The sequence below is a fragment of the Pezoporus flaviventris genome, unplaced genomic scaffold (genome assembly GCF_033815535.1).
Source record: "Pezoporus flaviventris isolate CSIRO_AGI_PZ_B2104156 unplaced genomic scaffold, CSIRO_AGI_Pfla_v1 ptg000066l, whole genome shotgun sequence".
Lineage (NCBI taxonomy): Eukaryota > Metazoa > Chordata > Aves > Psittaciformes > Psittacidae > Pezoporus > Pezoporus flaviventris.
In genome coordinates this window covers 26,281,945-26,302,842 of record NW_026892614.1, presented here as the reverse complement: position 1 = coordinate 26,302,842, position 20,898 = coordinate 26,281,945, and the positions used below count along the sequence as shown (strand labels likewise).

Genomic DNA, 20,898 nt, shown 5'->3' with positions numbered 1-20,898 from the left:
AAAATTTCAGTGGAAATGAAACTAGAAATTCAAAACCTTAAACATTTCTTCCCAGGTGGCAAGAAATACGGTTATTTTAGAACACAGACACCAGCTGATTTAAACCAGACTCTATGCTAGGTATTAGAGGAGAATTTTTCTTTCCTTTGGAGCCCTTTATCCAATTTTCTACAATATCCCTTTCTTCAGCACTGCTAAATCTGCTTAAGTGACTAAGCAGGGCTCACTGCTTAGGGAGCTACTTTAATAAGAGGCATGTTCAAGGGGTAACAGACACAAGTCATAGAAGTAAACAAAAGAAGATGGATGGGTAGGTATCTTGGTCAGAATTACTAGCTAGGTTGCAATTATAAATAGAAATATACTTTAGAGTCTTTCCTGAGACAAGCTTAACAGATATATTTTTCTCATTTGCAATGTAACGTAACATGCACACAAACAGATTTAAAGAAAATGTACTACATAGGTTTTGTTTAAAAAGGCGTGTACTTGTGAACAACTGAGTAATCTTGTCCGATTGTGAACTTGATTATTAACATAGGGTGTGCTTCCATCCTTCACCACTCCAAGTACTTTGACTGTCATAGTAACATTCTTTTTGAGGGATACTGTAATTAAAAGAGAAAACATTAAGCTATTGCTATGTGCAGAAATGAAAATTCAGAGTTCCAAATACAGTTTAAACCACATATTGATATCCAAAAATTACTCAAAGTTATTAAGTTATACTTTACTAGAGTAGAGATCCAGTATATTAATAAAAACCCACAGAACTCTTTTCTTTATATACTTAGGCAGTAAGTCACAGATGCTCTGTACTGAACCTTGACAGGCTAACAATTACCAACAATTAGGGAAGCTTTATAGAAAAAAATAATATCATTACAATCTACACATCTAATTCCCTCCAAAATTAAAGAAGAGAGACACAGATTCTCTAGATACTATTGCTTTCACAAACAACTTATCCCATATACCTGTTGCTTTCAGTTCCCAGATCAGTGCTGTCCATGTCTTTACTGAAGCAGGGGGAAGAAAACGTATCAGAGGAAAAACCCACCAACCATACCAGAAAGCAACAGGATCACATATGTGACAGATGAAATTGAAGCTCCAATATATAATATATAGGTTACTATAGCAGTTTTCTGAGAATCGGGTAAGATTCTTACCATCAGGTTGATCCAACTCAACTACACAGGTTAGCCACAGCTGCTGGTTGTAAGTAGACAGTGGTGGTGAACTTAAATTAAATGGCTTCAGCTGTAAAAAAACCCCACCTGGTTAGCATCATCCATTATTCTGTTACATCACAGATCTGTACTTACAATGAGCAAAGACATGTTCATTATGTTTGTGACATGGTGTCTGGGAATAGATATAATATGTGTTGTTCTGTGGACAGTACAATAAGCAACTCAAAGTCTTACAGAGCAGTAGCTCAAATAGCACATGTATTTTGCACATCATGAGTGTAAGGAAAGCACATAAAAGCAGCAGCAATAGCCCAAAAGAGTTCAGATATGAAAAACAAAATCCTGAGACTTAGCCTGAAAATAAAAAGTCGTTTCTAGCACTTTACATCAAAAGTCAGATTTGTGACCCCTCAGTTTTAGGCCTATTATACTATAATTGTGAAAAACAACAACTGTTTTCCACTACATTTTCTAAAAATCACATAAGAATTTCAAAAGCACAGAAGATATCATTAGCAGATCAAACCCACAAGCAGGAATGACTTCTCTTATTTGATATAAAAATACGCTTAAAAGAAAATCCACCCAAAATGTAATATCAAGCCAAACACATACAGGTGGCTAATAGACAAAAAAAATAAGGTTCCAGTATATCTAAAGAAAAATTACTCAAAAACAAAGCAACAAAACCTTCTTAGCACTTTCACCAAAATTACTTCAGATACTAGGTTGACAGTAAAGAGATAGACAGAAATAAAAATGCAAGAAGTGAGAACCCAACTACGAGAGCTTTCAAGAAAACAAATGGGAAGGTTTGTGTTAGGAAGCTAGATCCCAGGTCTTGCTCAAGTGACAGTGGACAATTAACAAGAAAAAGAAAAGTTCCTTCCCAGCTGATGGGAAGGAACATCATGAGAGGAGTATCACTAGTTGCCACAGAGAGCATTATTTTTCAGTTTATGTTCTCAATTTCTCTTCCTGGACCCCCTACCAGGATCTCCAGCATGAACTCCCCAGGGAATCCTATCAACACCCATGCTACTTTATCAGAAAGTACTGTGTAGAAAATTCACAGAATTCTCTACCTTACCAGCTAACAAAGGTAAGAGACTAGAAACTGCTGCTGGGCTACTCACGAAATGACACAGTGGTAGTACAATATTACGTGTTCAATTTCAAACTGGAAAGCACCATGTGGCCAAGAAGTTTCCCAGTAAAAAATTAAATACTTACAATAATTGGGGGATGGGGGAAATGTTCAACATTGCTGACATCAAATAAAGCCACTCCTGTAATCCAATGATATTTATTAACTCTTACCTTTAGGCTGTTATTTAAATCAGTTCTTGCTACAGAAGTTTCGATTACATTAGGACCTACACAGCATATAAGAAAGAAGAAGAAAACAATACTAAAGTATTCATATTATTGATGTAAATACATGATTTCAAAAACATCTCCATGCAAAGCAGGTAAATAGTATCCCACTTTTCAGCTATTTAAGCTGAAGGATAAATAAATCACCTAAGACATTTCAGTATCGTTAATAAAATTGGCCTGAATGTTCCTTTAAGCCTCTCTGCCATAGGATTTCTAGTCATGATTAAATAGGAAGTAAATTATAAATCAAGAACTCCATATCAGAAGCGCTGCACGTGTACTCTAAACTTTAAACTACTACAACAATCCACACAGTATTTTTGCCAAGCTAAGCTGTATACTGCAGTCATGAAAGTATTCAGTTACAGAAAAAGCTAGCTAAGTTAGCTAAGCTGGCTAACACTGTTGCTACAGCACCTTGAAACTCAACAAGGGCTGCAAAACCCACCTGAGAAACCAGCATATTTAACTGCACTATAAAGTTTCTACAGCTAAACTACTGCTGTTACCTGATCTACATAGACCATTGTATCCATAATGCATTGCACTCAAGGTCTGGGTACCAGGGCAAACACTTCTCACGGCATTTGAGTGCATGATGCTAATACCTTTTTATGTATGAGTACCACACTTACCTGGTCCAATCACAGTAACAGTATTTCCTGCCTAGTGTTTGGTTTTCATTGCATTAGTCTGTACAAGCCAATATACCCATGCGTTTGGTTGGGAACAGTTCTCAGTCTACTCAGACTGGGCCCCACCTTTCCTATAGAAATCTGAGGCTGTAATATATAATGTATATAGTTGCATAAATAAACAGAATTGCAGAAAAGTTCTATAAACAATTTCTGCTAAAACAATCTGTTTAATCAATGGAGTTTCATGTCCAATTATAGTAGGAGATGTTCAGCTTGCTACCAGACCTTTTATGCAACCGTTTCTTCAAACATTTTGCATACAGACAACACACTTAACACGTACTCAACAACAGCATCCATCCACTCACACCCTACCTCTAGTTCTGTATGCAATAAATGGAAAGAAATAAAATTTTAATTTGTGTTAGAAGAGAACTCCAGAGGCTATCTAGTCCACCATCTTGCTTAATTAGACCATATTGCTCAGGGTGCTATCAAATCTTGAACATCTGCAAGGGCAGAGACTCCCACAGCCTCTCTGGGTAACCTGTTCCAGTACAGAATCATAGAATAGTTAGGGTTGGAAAGGACCTTAAGATCATCAAGTTCCAACCCCCCTGCCATGGGCAGGGACACCTCACACTAAACCATGCCACCCAAGGCTCTGTCCAACCTGGCCATGAATACCGCCAGGGATGGAGCATTCACAACTTCCCTGGGCAACCCATTCAACTGCCTCACCACTCTCACAGTAAAGAAGTATTTAACCACTCTTATGGTAGAAAAAAATTCCTAATATCTAGCTGGAATTTGTGTTCCAGCTTGTCTGTTCCCTCTCACCCTATTATCATGCACCACTGAGAACAGTCTAGCCATATCTTCTGAGTACCCTTTGATAAGGTTGTTGCCCACAGCAGTATGGTTTCCCCTTAGCCGCCCTAGGTATGCAAGAACACATGGTACTAGGGAGAAGAGGAATGCATGTGTGTATGTACATACACAAGAGTATTCATGCATGCCTGTGTATATATATGAAAGGTCTAAACCAGAAAAATTAAATGGAAGAGTAGGAAAAGGTCTGCATCTATATACTGGGGTGTGAACAGACAGGGAAGAGATGTATAGCACGTAGAGAGACACAGGCAAGATGTATGCGTGTGCATTTGGGTCACTCTAGAGGCTTCCCAGCCACAGTACAATTTCTCTGCCTAAATGGTCTCTCCCCTTACATATTTGGTCTGACAATTTAATGTAATTTATTACTTCTCAAAACAGGCTGTTTCAGCCACAAACTTAGTATTAAAAAAGAATATCAAGAAAAGCAATTTTTCGCAAAAATTGTGAACTTCAAAGTTTCTACAGAGAAACCGTCGAAAAGAAGGAAGTTTACAAATGAGCAACATGAGATCATTCTGTGCAAGAAGTATTTCAGGTTAGCTGTCATGACAGCTCTAAACATGCAGCATTGGTTGGGCTTCTAGAACCACTCAACTACAATATTAACAACCTTACAAACTATAAATGGAAAACTGAAGAATTTCACCCATCACACTCAAAGCCTTGTATTAGAATTACAGTTCAACTTCACCAACAGCCACCCACTACGAAGTCAGCTCCACATCACTGAACTTTCCAGTTCTCGAGTACACATAAAGAGGGCAAATTTTTGCATGGTATTTTTGTTTTGAAAAGTACAACTGAAATCCAGTAAGTGCTCATAGTTGACGTCTCATCACATTTCAGTAATTAATTCTTAACAAACCCAACAGAATGAGCCTTTTTTAGAAGCTGGGGGTTTTAACCAGAAGACATGAGTCAGTACTGGGGCAAAGAGATCACAGTGCCAGTTTTTAAGAGCAGCAACCATAACAAAATAAATTATGAGGTTCTACTGCTGTAATTGCTACTCCTCTAGCAAGCAACACATCAAAACAATGCTGTGGTCATATTATTAAAATATGGTGACTTAATTACACTGTTATTGTTTTTCTTTTAGTCTTGCTCAGTTAACAGAATGACATCTGAAAGCAAAGAACCACACTGAGGTGGTGAACAGAAGAACTACACAGGTACAGAAAATGAGCTATGCACCTTGGATATTCCTTGCACTTGTCTTACCCCAAAACTGACACAGACCCATTGGGAAAAGGGAAAGAAAAGTGTAACTTGGAGAAAAAAAGAGGAAAAAAAGGAAAACAACAAACCAACAAGTCTGCATCTGCCTTGTCTTACAAGAACTAGAAAAACAACAGCTACTTTAAACTGTCTTGTTTTCTCAGATGAAAAGCAGGACTTCCGCTAGGCTTATGAAACTGCAGATAGAGATGTTGAGTATGGACAATTGCATATTCAAGTGGCACAGTAAATATGGATGCATATCCCACTTTTTCACTTAAATAAGAGGGTTTGGTGAGTTTTGCTCAGACTGCACACTTCAATGAGGGAGGACTCTACTATTCACAGGCAGCAAGGACCTGTCAATGAAAGCCTCAAAAAACATCACTGTAAGTATTCAGTGAGTCTTCTCCCAAGGTAAACAGCATTACTTTAAAAATAATTAAGCTATAATAATGAACTGTGTTCACGCTCTGTCAACAAAACTACCCAGCAAACCAGTCTTACAAGGACAAGAATCCCACATTCACTCCTGAAAGGGACTGTAGGTGAATCCTGGGACCCTAGCAGCAGGATACATATGAGCTGCTTATAGCAGTCAAGTCCCCTGGACCAAAGGGTAACAACATCATCAGATCAAGCTGCATGCAGACAAAATGCAACACACTAACATAGCTCTCTTTCAGGTTCTCCTACTGATTAAGAATTAAATGTTTAGTTTTCTCTCCCAGGAGCACTGCTTTTTGCCTAGTCTTACATAAAACAACTTGCTTGCATTTCTTGCAACTGAGCAGTATAAATACACAAGTATAAATATGGTTCACTTTTTAAGCCAAACAGCAAAATGACACTAAACCAAGTTATTCCAGGGATTTTTTTTTTCTTTATCATTCATATAAAACGCGTCTTTGCGAATGTGTTTATACTGTATTTTAGTGGCCAAATAACGCACTTCAGCAAGCATCCTTAGGAAAATCACAGGAATATTACTGTTTAACCTTTATGAACTGTAAGTCTGTTTGGAACTTAGTTTGCTACAATAAACCAAACACAGACAAATTTCATTATTTAATTCTATTATGAAGAATGTACTACCTACAAGGCACAGATGGGCCCAAACAGCTGCCTCCAATTAATCTCCCTTTCCAAGGCAGGCAGGAGCAGATGAGTCCCAGGCCTGGGCAGCCTGCCTCATTCAGGAGGAAATGAAGAACAGGGCAGTGGCAGAGACAACCTTACAGACAGGTCAAGAGGTATCAGACAGTGGCACAGGAGAACATGCTGGGTGACATGAAAACAGCAGTAAAGCAGGGGGAGGTGGTAACATCCTTATAATTCTTACATGGGGGGGCAAGTTGCTTATTGAGTACAAATCCCTCCCCCTCTCCCTAACTTCTGCGCTGACAAAGCTACCCTTACAGCAGAGTATTAGCTTACTGACATGGCAGGGACAGCATGCTGACTTCTTTTGCAAGTACGTTTTAGACCTGGAGAAGCTCTCTGGCAATGAAATACAGAGGGCTCCCACGCATTCCATCTGTCTAATGACACTCTGCATCTCTATCAACCAGACTTGCACTGATCTTCCAGGACAAGTATCCAGGCACTAAGTGCTTAGCCTCACAGACTGCCTCATGACTCCCACAAAGGTCCCTGAAACCAGAGACTGAAGCTCTGGTTTCACAGCAGAAATACGTATTTTTGCATTACTAAAGTATTTTGTATTTCTGTGGCATTTATCACCCAAACATTTAGGCGGCTTTACAAACAGGTATCAATTTCCTCATGGTAAACCATCTATTAGCACCACCATTTTGCAGATTGAAATACACAGAAGAAAATTAACGTAGCAATCTGTTGAAAAAATACATTACGATAAGGCTGGTTTTGTTTTACTTTACTGACTCTTCCCTGCAAGGCAGCTGCAAACACCAAATCTGTGTAGGTAGTACTCCTATGAGAAAATGAGATGGAAGAAACACTTCCTCCTCCCTGGGAAGAATAATGTTCCCTCAGACATCCCAGGCACAGTAAGCTCATTAGCATTTAAATACATCTGTAAATACTAACAGGTTTAGACAAAGCATACAAGAACTGTAATCTCTTAAAAATACAAGATCCTTACCTGCTATTCCTATGAAGACTGTCAGACCAAAACAAACAAAGAATACTACAAAGACCAGAACAAAGTGTCGTTTGGACAGTGTATATAATCGCATAGGTGCCAGCCTACAGGAATCAAAAGAAAGCAATGAATTAGTTGTCAGTCATACTTTTGAAAGGAGGAAGAGAACAGGCCCCATTCATTCCTCACACAGAAAATTAAACCAAACTCTGAGGTAACACTGAGGGGAAAAAAAAAAAAAGTAACGCTGTTTCATAGAGCAAGGGTAACCGCTAGGAATTATTAGACATACGTATATACATGCATGGGCGTCATGCCCCAAAATGTATGAATTTTGCCCACTCTTTTGATGCCAGGATTTTCTACTGTCCTAGGACCTGAGCTTGAAAAAGCATTTCTAGAGCAAGAAAAAGTGGTTTTAGTTCATACATTAATAAGTTAAACATCCAAGATACCATGTCTCCTGCAATGACAGCTTAACCTAAAGGGACTGACGTCACTAACAACTCAGTTACTTGCACAGGGTCTTGATGAGTTTTCTGCACTCTGTATATATAACTACACTTCCTCCCTGAAGGGTCACCCCTAACACACAGTAAAGCAGAACCCCAAATCTGTTAGATGCTCAGATCCTGCATTCCTGCCTGAAGGCTACCAAAGCTTGGAAAATAGAAACCTGAAGTTCATTATTAGACACTTAAATACAAATACAATGTATTTATATACAGTGCTTAAACACAAAAGCAATGACATCTCTTCCACAGCTGTTTGGTGGTTATCCTTAAGTTAAAGGCAAAATAGAGAGGAAAAAAAGCACAGGAAGGACCAACTCTTTGAAACAGGTAACTTCCAGTTCTGCTAGCCTAAAGGAAAGTTGATCAAAGACTTAATCCTACATAACGCATTCCTTCTCTATCTCCCTTTTTGTTAAATGCAGAGTTCAAAAAATGACAAACCCCCATGTTTTAAAATACAGCCAACATTTCTTTTTGAGTTATGCCATAACTGAGCCACTGTATAGCTGATTTGTGCTGCTGTTCCAGTAGGCATGATCACAGAAAGCTGTACAGTTTATATGGGAAAGCTATAGGGTTGGAGGTGGGGCTGTTTTCTGACAGAGTTGTATGAGCACCATCATGGAAAGAAATGAAAGCATAAGACTTTAATGACAGTGCTCCCTTTCAGCTTGGAATAAAACTTATTTTCACTAGCTGAATAGTGCTCTTCCTGATTAACCACATTATGAAGAAATGCAGAAAAGGTGGTGGAATCCTTTCCATAAGCCCAACCTGAATTCTGGGATCAGGTACCACACGCCTGCATGTCTGGCAGCCCTTAAAAGCAAGGCAAACAATTCACTTTAAACCAGTAAAAGATTTATTAATACCTTTTGTTTTCTAAGAATCACTGCATTCTCTCCAAAGGAGGCACTACGAAAATAATTACATTATTCCTTTACTATAAAGATTGAAAGACACAAAGCTTAATTTAGCTCCCGAAGGAGACTAGGAAGGGAGGAAACCTCAACAGAAGTAATGAGAACTACAAGCAAGTAACTGTAAATGTTACAAGTTTGAACAAACTGGCTGTACAGGATTCCAGCCATAGCACCTGCAGAGTGTAACTTGCTTTGCCACATGCTGTTAGGCAGAGCAAAAACACAGCAGCCTATGAAGTCCTAACAGCTGATTACATAGGCAAAAAAAGGTAAATTGTACATTAAATTATAACAGTCATAAACAGGGACAGATCAGATCTCTGTCACAGAGATCATCACCCAGAATTCTCACCGACACTAAATACACTATTTAAAGTTGACTTTGAAAAATGCCAATTAAAAGAGGCATTTCAAACCAGAACTTGTCTGTACAACTTTACCAGGGTAACTACAGTATTTTCCTTAAATCAGCATCTTAAAATCTCAGCCTTCATGCATTTAACCTTCTTTAAAGCTATTACATCTGTACTAGTATTAAAGTAACTAACCAAATAACTAACTAAGGTACATTTTCCTGTTTGTTCCAAGGGTTCCTTCAGTTCCCCAGATGATCTGGTATTCCCTGTCTGCCTATTGATATTACGCATCAAGATGTATCTTGAGAGACCAAAACACTAATCTTAACAAGAAAATCCATCATACATAAAAATGGTACATAAAATTCTGATATGCCTAAATTAACTGTAAGGGTCCAAGTGCATACCAAATGCTTCATGAGAGAGCACTGAGAATCACTTTCAATATACAGAACCAGGTCTGGATGGGGAAGTCTGGATGGGAAAGAGTTGAGAACTGCTGCCGACTGGAAGAGCATCAGAAAGTATACATGCAGGAAAGTATCACATATGCTTGTGCTGTTTGTAACAGCTTATATCAGGGCATCAACAGCTACAGCCCCATACAGGACACTTCTGACTTGCTACACATATTCCTAGTTCTTTTGATAAGATTCCTAATTCCAAATTTTTACAGACATTTCAAAATGCGCAATGTGAACATGAAAAGCAGCTTCACCTCCGCAGTCCTTACAGAAAAGTCACCAGAGTTTGCCACCCAGCCAACACTCACAGTGCTACAGCCTTTGGTAATTATCACCTTCCATTACTCATATGCCAGAGCACAGATGTGCTTGCAAGCTTTCGAAGAAACACGTTCCAGACGTTGCCTCATTCTTTATTCCAACTCCTCTCCAGGCAGTGCAACACCTAGAAGTCAAAATGGGTAGGTGCACACCCACCTAAGAACAGTCATACTGGCACTTAACAAAGACGGGAGACCAGAAAACACTGTGTTTTCCCTTTTCTGAAGAGAAACTCCTGGAGTCTCATTTAAGCCACTGACGGTTTGTGCTACTTTACAGGTCAGTAAAACAACACAGACACTTTCTGTAAAAGCAAACATAAGAACTCAGCCAAATCTTAACTGCATTTATCATGACAGCAAACAACTGCATTCCCGTCGGGTGATTGCTCCTTGCTACAGTAATAGCATTTCCTTGTGTGGTTTAAGTGTCTCTTATCAACCTATCACCAGCTGACAAAGCAAGCAGATTAAATTATCTTCCTATACATTCATTGTTTAACATCTGCTTTTTGGAAAGAGACTATATAAAGTTTATTAATCTACTAAGTGCAAGTTGATGATCCCCACTAACAGCTTTCTGACACTTGAGAGTCCTAACAAGGAATATAATGTTTAAAAGGCATTTACAGGAAAAATGAAGAAGGTTACTCACTCTGGAAGCACCTGTTCAAATGAGCAAAGAACTGTGCTTTGCTTCATCAACAGAAGATGCCTTATTTGGCCTGGCCAAGGCAGTCCAAAGCTCAGGACTGGCCATCCAAGCACCTGCAGATTTTTCAGGCAGCTTCCTCCACCTGCACTGAGTTTTATCCTAACTCCGACAGGAATTAAATATTCTATAATTAAATTGGATATGTCTGAAACTAATTGCAAAGGAGCAGAAAGCACTGAGCTACAAACAGAAAAACATTATGCTTACACATCTCAAATAGTAGTCAGTAAAGGCTCAACTGCATTAACGTAACCTGTGCTAGAACGAACTATGGAAATGCACCATCATAACATCTGCAGTCTTCCAGTAGCTGTTCACATATGAAATGGAGAGGTAAATTAACTCGTGCTCTATGAGTACAGCTTTGGCTCAAATAGGTAAGCAAAATATTTCTTAGGCTATTCCTCATCTTCAAATCACCTGTCATGGTTGCACAACACAGTCTTAGCCAGAGTAAAGACCATCAAGAAAAATAATCTCTTATATGACAGTTTTCACTTAAGACTCCCACTTTACAGATGGGAAAGCTGTGACAAAATTGGGATTAAACAGTAGGTAGCACAGAGTTCATACTAAAATCAGAAATAACTTACTTTTATGCACAGCAGCTTCTCTGTCATACTGCCTCCAAATGCTCTATTTTAGGCTCGCTCCCAAATAAAACCATCAAAACCACTCTGATTTAAATTATTACATATGCTACCTACAACCATAGTACTGGGTCTGTCTGTACACACCACACCTTACTGTTTAAAGACACTGCTTGCCTTGTTGGCCCTCAGGAGACCTTGAATTTCGTGCAGATGTAGTCCACAGCGGTTAACAACTAATGAGGCAGCACATGACTACATAAAAAGATGCATACAATTAACATACTACATAGCACTTTTATAGGACAACTGACAGCTAACCGTGACTATGCTAAACAGCTTGTGTGCACGGGGTGGATTTGGCTTTTCTTTTTTACGTGTGCTGTTTGTTGTACTCATTGAAGTCTGAATGATTAGTCACGACTGTGGCTCTGTCCAAGCGAAGACATACCCGGGAAAACAAGTTTTGCTTTTCCTTAATAGATCTAATAGAGAGTGGAGATAAGAGGAGGGGTTATTCAGCGCAGAAGAGAAAGAAAACACAGCGTTATCTTACTGAAGCGGATAGTCACTCTCGGGTTTTCTGACTGCCGAATCATAGCCTCAGACACACTGATTTAACCTCGGTGATCTTATTTCCTCAATAGGAATTAACGTGTGTAAGACGAAGGACGGGATTGACCCCTTTACAGAGAAGCAGCTCAAATCACTGCTCCCGGACAGCGGAAGGCATTTCTTCTTCCCGCCGCGGACCCGGACCCAAGCCAGGCAGCACATCCCGCCCCGGCAGCCTCGGCTCGGTGTGCACGCCCCGCCCCGCCGTTCAGGCGTGGGCACGAGCCCCTCCGGCCGTTCAACGGCCGCTCCTGCCGCCAGCGAGAGGGCGGACGCGCGAGCCCCCACACGCGACCACCCCGCTCCTCCTCCCCGCCCGCCACTCACGGCTCCATCGCGGCGCCGCATGCGCGGAGGGGGCGGCACCCCCGCCCTCGCCCGTGAGCTGCCGCCGCTGCTGTGGTACGATCGCGAGCGGTGCCTTGCGGCGGCTTCCGTGTGCGTCACTTGGCTACCAGGCGACCCGGGACACGTCACAGAAGCCCCCGCCACTCCTTCGCCGCGAGGCCGAAGGGCAGCGCTGTTGGCGGCGGTTCTACGGCGAGTCAGAGGGGACACGGAGGAGCCCCGGTGGCCAGGGCCTGGCCTGCGGCCAGAGCGGCAAACCGCAGCTTTTCCACAGCCGGGGCGGACAAGGGGCGCGGTCGCGGGCCACCGGCCCGGCCCAGGCAGCCGTCGACTGCCGCCGGAGGGAGAGCGAGCTACCTCTGGAAGTAGCTGGCCCCGGCGCTGAGCTTCGGCGCTTTGAAGCGCCACCTCAGTGACCAGGCCTTGGGCTGTGTCTCGTCCTTGCCCGCTGAACACCCCGTTCTGCTGGGGGGGGGGAACAGCTGTGATTTACACATTACCAGGGCCTTTTCCCAGCTTGTATTGTAGTACCAGCAACCACGTTCGTCAGAGGGACATTTACCCTTAGAAAATACGTAAGAGTAAGAGCTTCTGAATCCATTTAAACAAACAAAAAACGATTAAAAAAAAAAAGGGTTATAAAATTCAATCCCTTTCAGGCATAAGGACTGATGTGACTTACCCACACCCAACATGCATGTTCAGTGCCCATTGGAGACAGCTGCCTGGCCTGTAAGCCATTTTTTCCACCAGCCTGATGGGAAAAGGCAATGGCTTTTCATGAACTGAAAATGCCATCACTGCAGTCACCTGCATGCAGCTTAGTGATGTTGAAGAGGCAACTAATGCATCATGCTCACGGAGAACCCGGTCAGCTTGCAAGCACTGGACATGAGATGCTAGCAGTAAGCTACTACTTCAAACACGCCATTTAATAAACATCTCCAGATCACACCTCACGCTACTTCACTGTTGCACAAATGTTGAGATGAAATTGAAGTTTATCCTGCTTTTTTATTAAACGTCCCGAGACTGAGCAACGAAGGTTGTCAACCCATCCACTGGGGAGTGATGGTGAAAACCAGGCGGTTCTAGGGGCTCACACAGTTACATTTTGTATTAATTTTTGATAGCTCTTAGAGAAAGTCAGCATTTTACTTATTTAAACATGTGGGGATGCCTGGTGCCTAGTTGAGGATAAAATCCAGAGTAACCTCCTGGCTTTGGTGTTTGTTGTATACATAAGGTGGAGCCATATCAGTGTGACCCCAGAAATATTTAGATAGATCAGTCAACATGTAATTTGAAAATTTAACTCTTCAACAATCGAATACTTCCATTAAAAGCTTACTTAGATGGTAAGACAGTTTTATTGCAATTACTTTTAAAAGGTACTTCACATTAATAATATTACTCATTTCATTCAGTTGCCCTATGGGTAATTCATATAATCCCTGGTGATCGGTGGGATGCAGTATATCTCTTGTGTAACACCCCTGAAGCCAAAAGAAACATGCTGGGAATTAATTCAGTCATTGATACTGGTGTTTATCCCATCAGTTAGATCTGTGATTTGTAGCACTGATGATTACTTAGTAATCTCATAAAAAGGCTGTCTTGAGACAAGCATAATATTAAGTGATGAAAGAAAGTCATTTACAAATTTTAAATAAACAATCACTGTTGTAGGGCGGAAAATGAAGCTTTGAGTAGTCAGGGCAACACAACAAACTGCATTTGCTCAGAACAAGACAGCATTGCAAGTCACAAGTTGAGGTCATTAAGTCACAAGTTACTGTGATACGCATTGTGTAGCTTTCAGCACACTTCAGGCTTCTCCAACAAGTTCTCCGTGGCCAGAAAACAACAGAATGGTGCTTACAGCATTTGTGGCCATTTCCAGTGTTCTAGGAGGTACAACTTCAGGCTGCTGCCATTTCTGTGCACACGTCTGAACTATCTGGATGATGGCTCTGGCATTCAGGTGTCCCACTAAGGTGAATGATATTATTCTTCTCAAAACAAAAATACATTCTCATTGCATGGGTAGGAAATTGAAGCACAGAGAGACCGAGTCTTGTCAAAAGACATTTGGAGAACAGCGTGGGTGGCATGGACTCACAGAATCATGGAATACCAGGGGAAGGGACTTCAAGAATCATCTGGTCCAACCCTTCTAGGCAAGCATGACCTAGACTAGATGGCCCAGCACCCTGTCCAGCTGAATCTTACAAGTGTCCAGTGTTGGGGAATCCACCACTTCCCTGGGGAGATTATTCCAATGGCTAATTGTTCTCATTGTGAAAAAATTTCATCTTTTGTCCAGTAGGAATCTCCCCAGGAGTAACTTGTGCCCATTACCCCTTGTATTTTCCATGTGACTCCTTGTAAAAAAGGGAGTCTCCATCTTCTTTGTAGCCACCCTCTAAATACTGCAATATGGTGATAAGGTCTTCCCTGGAAAAAAGTCTTCCCTGAGTGTTCTTTTCTGAAGTCTGAGCAAACCTAGTTTTCTCAGCCTCTCCTCATACAGCAGGTTTCCCAGTCCTTGGATCATCTTTGTGGCCCTTCTCTGGACCCTCTCCAGCCTGTAAACGTGCTTGAAAAAGCTTGAAATCCAGCTCACTTCAATTAGCCACACAGATGGGAATGCATCTCTCTTTGCCTTCTACCAGCTTTCAAAGGCTTGTGAGTACATTGTAAACACAGATTCTGCACCCTCTAAGTTTTGTGAAAAGAGTGCCATTGAGTTTACAAACTAAATACTCTGAAGAAAGGTACTGTGAAACCCCACTCCTTTCACAAACACAGAGTCAGTCAGTCTCACTCTGCCTTCCTACTTGCAAGAAGGTGCTCAGGGGTGAAATAGTGCAAGAAGCTACTGTCTGCCTCATCCAGTGTAGAAACTGAATGGTGTATAGGGAAGGAGGCTTGCAAGAAGAGGCAGACTGACGTGAAAAAGCAGGCTGAATGCTAGCTTAGCTGGGATTCTACTTACACTAGCCACCTTAGCATCAATGCTATACTTTCATGACCAGTTTATACATTTTTTTGGCTCATACCTACAGCTTTAGTGACAAAAGGTGAAATGCAGCCTCTTGGCAGCTCTTTGGGTTTTGCTAGCGTGAATATTTGTGCGGTAGAGTGGTGAACTAAATAATGGAAATTACCTGAGTTAAAAGTCACTCAGGAGAAAAAAAAAAAAGGCATTCTGCTGGATTGGTTGCTCAGTCCCTGTGCAGCTACAGAAATATTTGTGGGCAGACAAGAGAGCCGAAATGTGTGGCTAGGGAAAGAAGGCTGGGATGGATTCTTCTAGCTGCAGAGCCAGCTTATAGCAGTCACGGAGCTGAGGTGTTAAGTCTCCTCCACCTGCTGCTTCACAGCCTCTCACCCTCATTGTGTACTTCACACTGGAGTCATTCAGGTTCCTCCCCTAGTTTCCAGACCCATCAGGGAGCCCTGGAAAAACAAGGGAAGGATACCAGATGTGGCTTGAGGCAGCCACTGAAGATCCCACCTGGGTCCAGGCTGGAAGTGTGGCATGAGCCTTCAGGAAACTTGACTGCGGTTCTCCAGCAAGGTCATGCTGACCCCTTGGCTTCTCACCGACTTGCACTTTGAGCACCTGGGAAAGATTTTAAGAAGGTGGGACGAAGCAGTCCTCTCTGTAAGCTTCAAGTTTTCTTCTCTGAAGCATGTGAACACTAGTTTCTCTAAGGAAAAACAAACAGCTTCTCTTTATTGCTGAGTCAAATGATCTGCTATTCTCTTCTTGCCAAAGGAGCAGAACCACTGTGAATTAATTTTTCCCAAATGTTTTGAAAAGTAGCTGTGTCTTAATGAACTGGAAACACTAATAGAAGATGCTGAGGAAATAAGAACATTGGTATCATCCATACTTAATCTCTTCTGTTACCCGTATAAGGAACATCAAGCATTAATTAAAACTGTGAGTTAAATAATATGTTCCATGATATCCAATACATAGTGTTTTCTTTTTGATGTACAAAATGTCATATTGTTCTGTGATAGGAGTTTAAAATGTATCCCTTATTTAAAGCAGGGCGGATTGTAGGTCTTTTATCTTAATCTCTGGGCATTATTACTAAATTCAGCATCAACACTGTGCTTCCCTATATAAGCTGATTGGGCAGTGGGATGTGTTCATTAACCTAGAAACTGATTTTTCAAGAATACCAGGTTGTTACTTATAGTTACGCAACCCTGTTGTCAGGCCACAATTTGGCCAACCTCCTGTTCCCTCCTCTCTATCAGGTTTAATTGCTTGCTTTCCTACCAAAATGCTTTCAGCATGCTGAACTCTTTGATGTTAGCTACGGGATAGGGTTATGAAACTGTGACTGGGAGGCCTGGTGTGTTCTGGTAAGCTTTGTATATCTCACTGACAACATATGGAAGAGATAAAAATGTATCTATTTTAGAAACACCGATATTAAGCTCTTTTCATACCAATAGTTTACATCAAATTGCCCAGTGCAGTAAGGGAGCTCTCCATCAGCATTTCCTGCCCTGCCATCTTGGCCAGGAGGCATGCTAGTGGGGAGAGGAATTCATTAGAGTGAGAGGAAGAGAACAAGCCAACAAACTGCTCATTCAAGTGGCTTACTTGGAGCAATCCTGAAGGTGCTGTAATAAATACGATACGCTTTGTGATAGCCCTTAGGACTGATGGGAGAGTGTAACACTTTTCCCTTCTTTCTTTTCTGAGCTTATCTACTGCACCAAGCATCTCCTCATGTACCACAGACTAATATTAGGTGTGCTAAGTCCAGACCAATCTTGTATTGTGGTTACCAGTGAGGTTATTAATACTGCACTCATCAGTCTGTAAATACACAGTCTCTGTTACAAGCTTACCATGAGGTGCCATGTCTCCCTAAGAGAACTATTAACCCAGACAGATGGCATTGATCAGTGTGCTGAGCCATGGCTAACTCTGCTCTCACATCTCTCCCAGATGGCTGGGTAAATAAGCACTTGCTCATGGGGAAATACCCCAGAAGGCACAATGTAGAGAGACTATTCTAGGCTGTTGGGCAGAACAAACTCACTGACATGGACATCCCTTATTTTCGTTAGTGTGGATGAGTGCCCTGGGGCTGTGCGGAGTGAGGACAGTGTAGCCTGGGGTGGCTGAGGAGCCGGCCACCATCAGTTGTTGCCCCTGCCCAAAGAACAGGCTGCTCATAGACAGCAGCTGAACCACATGTTCAAGAGCACCATGCTTTAAAGGAAACCATTGCCAAAAGATGTCACTAAACTGGGACAGCCTCCGAGCTGAATCAGAAATGACTCAGCCATCCGTGCAGCAACAGGACAGTTACTTGGGCAACAGCTTCATCAGCCGCCTCTGAGATAGGTCATCCTCTTGCACCAAATGCTGTTTCTGAGGACGACCACATACTCACACAACCTACAACGAGCACCCCCAGTCAAGAAAAGCCATTTCCCTGCCAGTCACAAAGGAGTCTGCATGTTGGTTTTCCATTTCTGTATCAGCTGTGCCCCATGGCTTTCCAGTTTTGAGCTTCCCTGTTGGCACTCAGAGAAGGACGTCCATACAGAAATCATGAGTGAGACTGCAGCAGCCAATTTTGATTTTTTTTCTAGAAAATATTATTTGTAAGCTCCCACCCCAGCCCTCTCCTTCTCTACCACTTAATGGACAAGACTGCTCCAAAGAGGTATTGGAAATCACCAGCTGATGGCCAGATGGCTTTGCTCAACCAGCGGGAGGGAAGACTGGAGTGGCTGATGGCCTCACATTTGTGAATACAGTGTGTGAAAGGACACACACTTTTTGTATGGTTTTACCATCTCTTGATTTTGTTAGTCTGGTATAAGATATTATTTGCTTTTAGTAACCTGATTATTTTAGAGAACCTCCTTGAAGTAAAGACAAGCCACACAGCATCTTCTTGGTCAAATTTCCAAAATTCCAGTAAAGATCCCCATTACATCCATAAATGTGCTCATCTATAACTTGACCAAACATACTGAATGAAGTATAGAGAGAAGAGGATGAAGTATTTAATTCTGCTTCCCACCAGTGAGAGTTGGCTATGAGAAGAATACACAGTAGGATCGAGAAACCCTCTTCCTTACCAGGAATCTAAAAAGCAAGTGCCATTGCTACATCCATCCATAATGCTGATGAGAAACACTCACCAGAACAGCAGGTATGCAGTGACAGTAACAGTAAACTTACTTTAAGCCAGGTCACTTGGGTTAAGATCTTTGGAACGCAGAGAAGTACCAGCATGACTTCTAAGTCACGGAGTGTCATTTTCTTGCCAAAAGCCCAATATCACTCTGTTTCATTCTGCAGCTGATCTCTCTTGAGGATACTCTCACTGAAGAGAGGGCAATTTAGCACTACTCTACAAGCTCATTTGATTCGGTGGAGTAGCATCTTCTCTTTTCAATACAGAAAGTCCCTCTGTACACACTTTAAGTCATAAAACTGAGTTAATAACAATTTCCCTTGGAGAGCTCAAGTTTCATCTGGAAATAAAGCTGAAGAAATGCCTCCCCTGGGACCTCTGATTTGTTAATTCAAGGCTTATGTCTCCCCTCCTGAATGTTCTAGTGCCAGTATTCATTATCACGTTGCCAGATGCATACAGGTACACTGCCATCACTCCTTATCACCTCCCATGGCTTCTCACATCTCTCAGGCTCAGCAACAAGGAGCCACTGTCTTGACAGGAGGGGCCGTGGTTGTGTTCAACTCTGACCAGCTGGCAGGCAGAGTCTGCAAACACTGTAACTCTGTATGGTCTTTGCTATTGTGAACAATGAGACAATTTGGATTAGATATTAGGAACAAATTCTTCACTATGAAGGTAGTGAGGCACTGGAACAGGTTGCCCAAGGAAGTTGTGGACACCGTCCACTAGACGAGGTTGCTCAAAGCTCCATCCAGTCTGGCCTTGAACACTGCCAGGGATGGGGCACCTACAACTTCATCCCATGTTTCTCTGGGCAACCTATTCCAGTGCCTCACCACCCTCATGACAAAGAATTTTTTCCTTGTATCTACTCTAGATCTCTTTCTGTCATCTTAAACCCATCACCCCTTTTCCTGTCACTATATGTCCTTGTAAAAAGTCCCTCTCCACATTTCTTGTAGGCCCTCTTTTAGGTACTGGAAGGCTCCTATAAGGTCTTCCCAGAGCCTCCTCTTCTCCCAGCTGAACAAGCCCAGCTCTTTCAATCTGTCTTCATAGGAGAGGCTTATGATCATCTTTGTGGCCCTCCTAAAACAATTACGTATACGTATATGTGTATGTATATGTATATAAAGCACTATAATTACTACCACCTTTTTTACAAACACCCGTGTGTGGCGGAACAGCATTCATTCTCTGTGCAGTTGGTGGCATTTGTTTCTCATGATTTTCATTTGCCTTTTCCAGACCCTTCCTCTAATCCAAAAATTCTTTTAATTTACATCCCAGTCCCCCAAAACCTTTGGAGTCTCTTCTAGCCTTGAGTCATCTCACGTTAATACTCCTCGGCCATCACTGGTCGTTCATGGAAACACAGGGCCAGACGTGGAGGAAAGACGGGTGCAGCCTGCCCAGTGCATTTGTCCATTTTGACCTCAACCTTTGCTAGCTGCTCTGATTCCCCAGCCAGTTTTGTACCTATTCCAGAACTGCTTCACGGCCACCCTAGACCACATTTCCCTCACTGGATATGACAGCGGAAAAGGCGCAGCACGGATGGATGCAGACTACAATTGCTTTTATCACCTACACACGGATATCGGTGCCTGAGGGTAGGAGCAGCCCAAAGGTGTGAGGCTTTCTGCCCAGGGCGCTGCCGGACCACGTTCCCCCCAGAGCAGTGCAGAGCGCACCACCCGCGGCGCCGGGGCCGCTGCCGCCCGCCCGACACTGCGGTGCCGGGTCGCCCGCGGCGTCGCCCGCCTGGGGTAGGCCCCTGGGCCGGGGCGGCTGCTCCCGAGTGCACGGCGGGGGTCCTCGCATGAAGCCCGGCCACAGATCTCCCTATGCCGGTCCCCACCCGCCCCCCGAGGCGGCCCCGCTCCCCTCCGGAGCCCCAGCCGAGCGCCGCTGAGCCCGCCCCGCACGAAGCCTGTCGGAGCCCCGGCGGGCGGGCAGGGCCCCGGGCCCCCGGGGGAGAACCGCGCCCGTACCGGTAGTAACGGTCATCCTTGTAGGGGGTAAGGTCCTCCTTGATCTCGCGGTAGGTCTCCCGCACCCGCCGGCAGAAGCGCTTAACCTCGCCGCACAGCGGGCTCCCGAAGGCGGCGAAATCCGCCTCCATGCCGGCCCTGCCGCCGCCTCAGGCCCCGCTCGCTGCCATGGCGCCCCGCTGCAGCACGCCCGGCGCTGCGCGGCCGCGGGCGGCGCAGAAACCGCGGCGGCAGCTAGGGGCGGGCCCTGGCCGGGGCGGCGGGAGCCGCCTCAGCACCACGGACAGGGGCGGGCGGTGTCCCCAACCCACCCACCGCGGGCAGGGCGCGGGGGCGGGTTGAACGTTCCAGCAGTGCATAATACCGACGTCCCGGTTGTTACGGCCTGTTTTACCCAACCAAATGGGGCC

General features: G+C 43.2%; 1 protein-coding gene across 3 annotated transcripts in view; it reads right to left on the bottom strand.

Annotated features, from left to right (window-relative positions):
* The window catches only part of TMEM181 (transmembrane protein 181), a 36,464-nt gene extending 15,770 nt beyond the window's left edge, over positions 1-20,694 (bottom strand). The window contains exons 1-5 of one of the 3 annotated variants that reach the window (XM_061471651.1): positions 20,489-20,694; positions 7,455-7,558; positions 2,517-2,572; positions 1,173-1,263; positions 490-608 (exon numbers count right to left, since the gene is read on the bottom strand). In XM_061471651.1, the coding sequence (XP_061327635.1) occupies positions 490-608; positions 1,173-1,263; positions 2,517-2,572; positions 7,455-7,558; positions 20,489-20,619 (501 nt within the window). In that variant the 5' untranslated portion in view covers positions 20,620-20,694. Of the gene's footprint in view, positions 1-489; positions 609-1,172; positions 1,264-2,516; positions 2,573-7,454; positions 7,559-11,340; positions 11,521-12,279; positions 12,394-20,488 lie in introns of those variants that run through there. The other 2 variants (XM_061471652.1, XM_061471653.1) reach the window with 2 other exon arrangements.
* Positions 20,695-20,898: the final 204 nt, after the last annotated feature.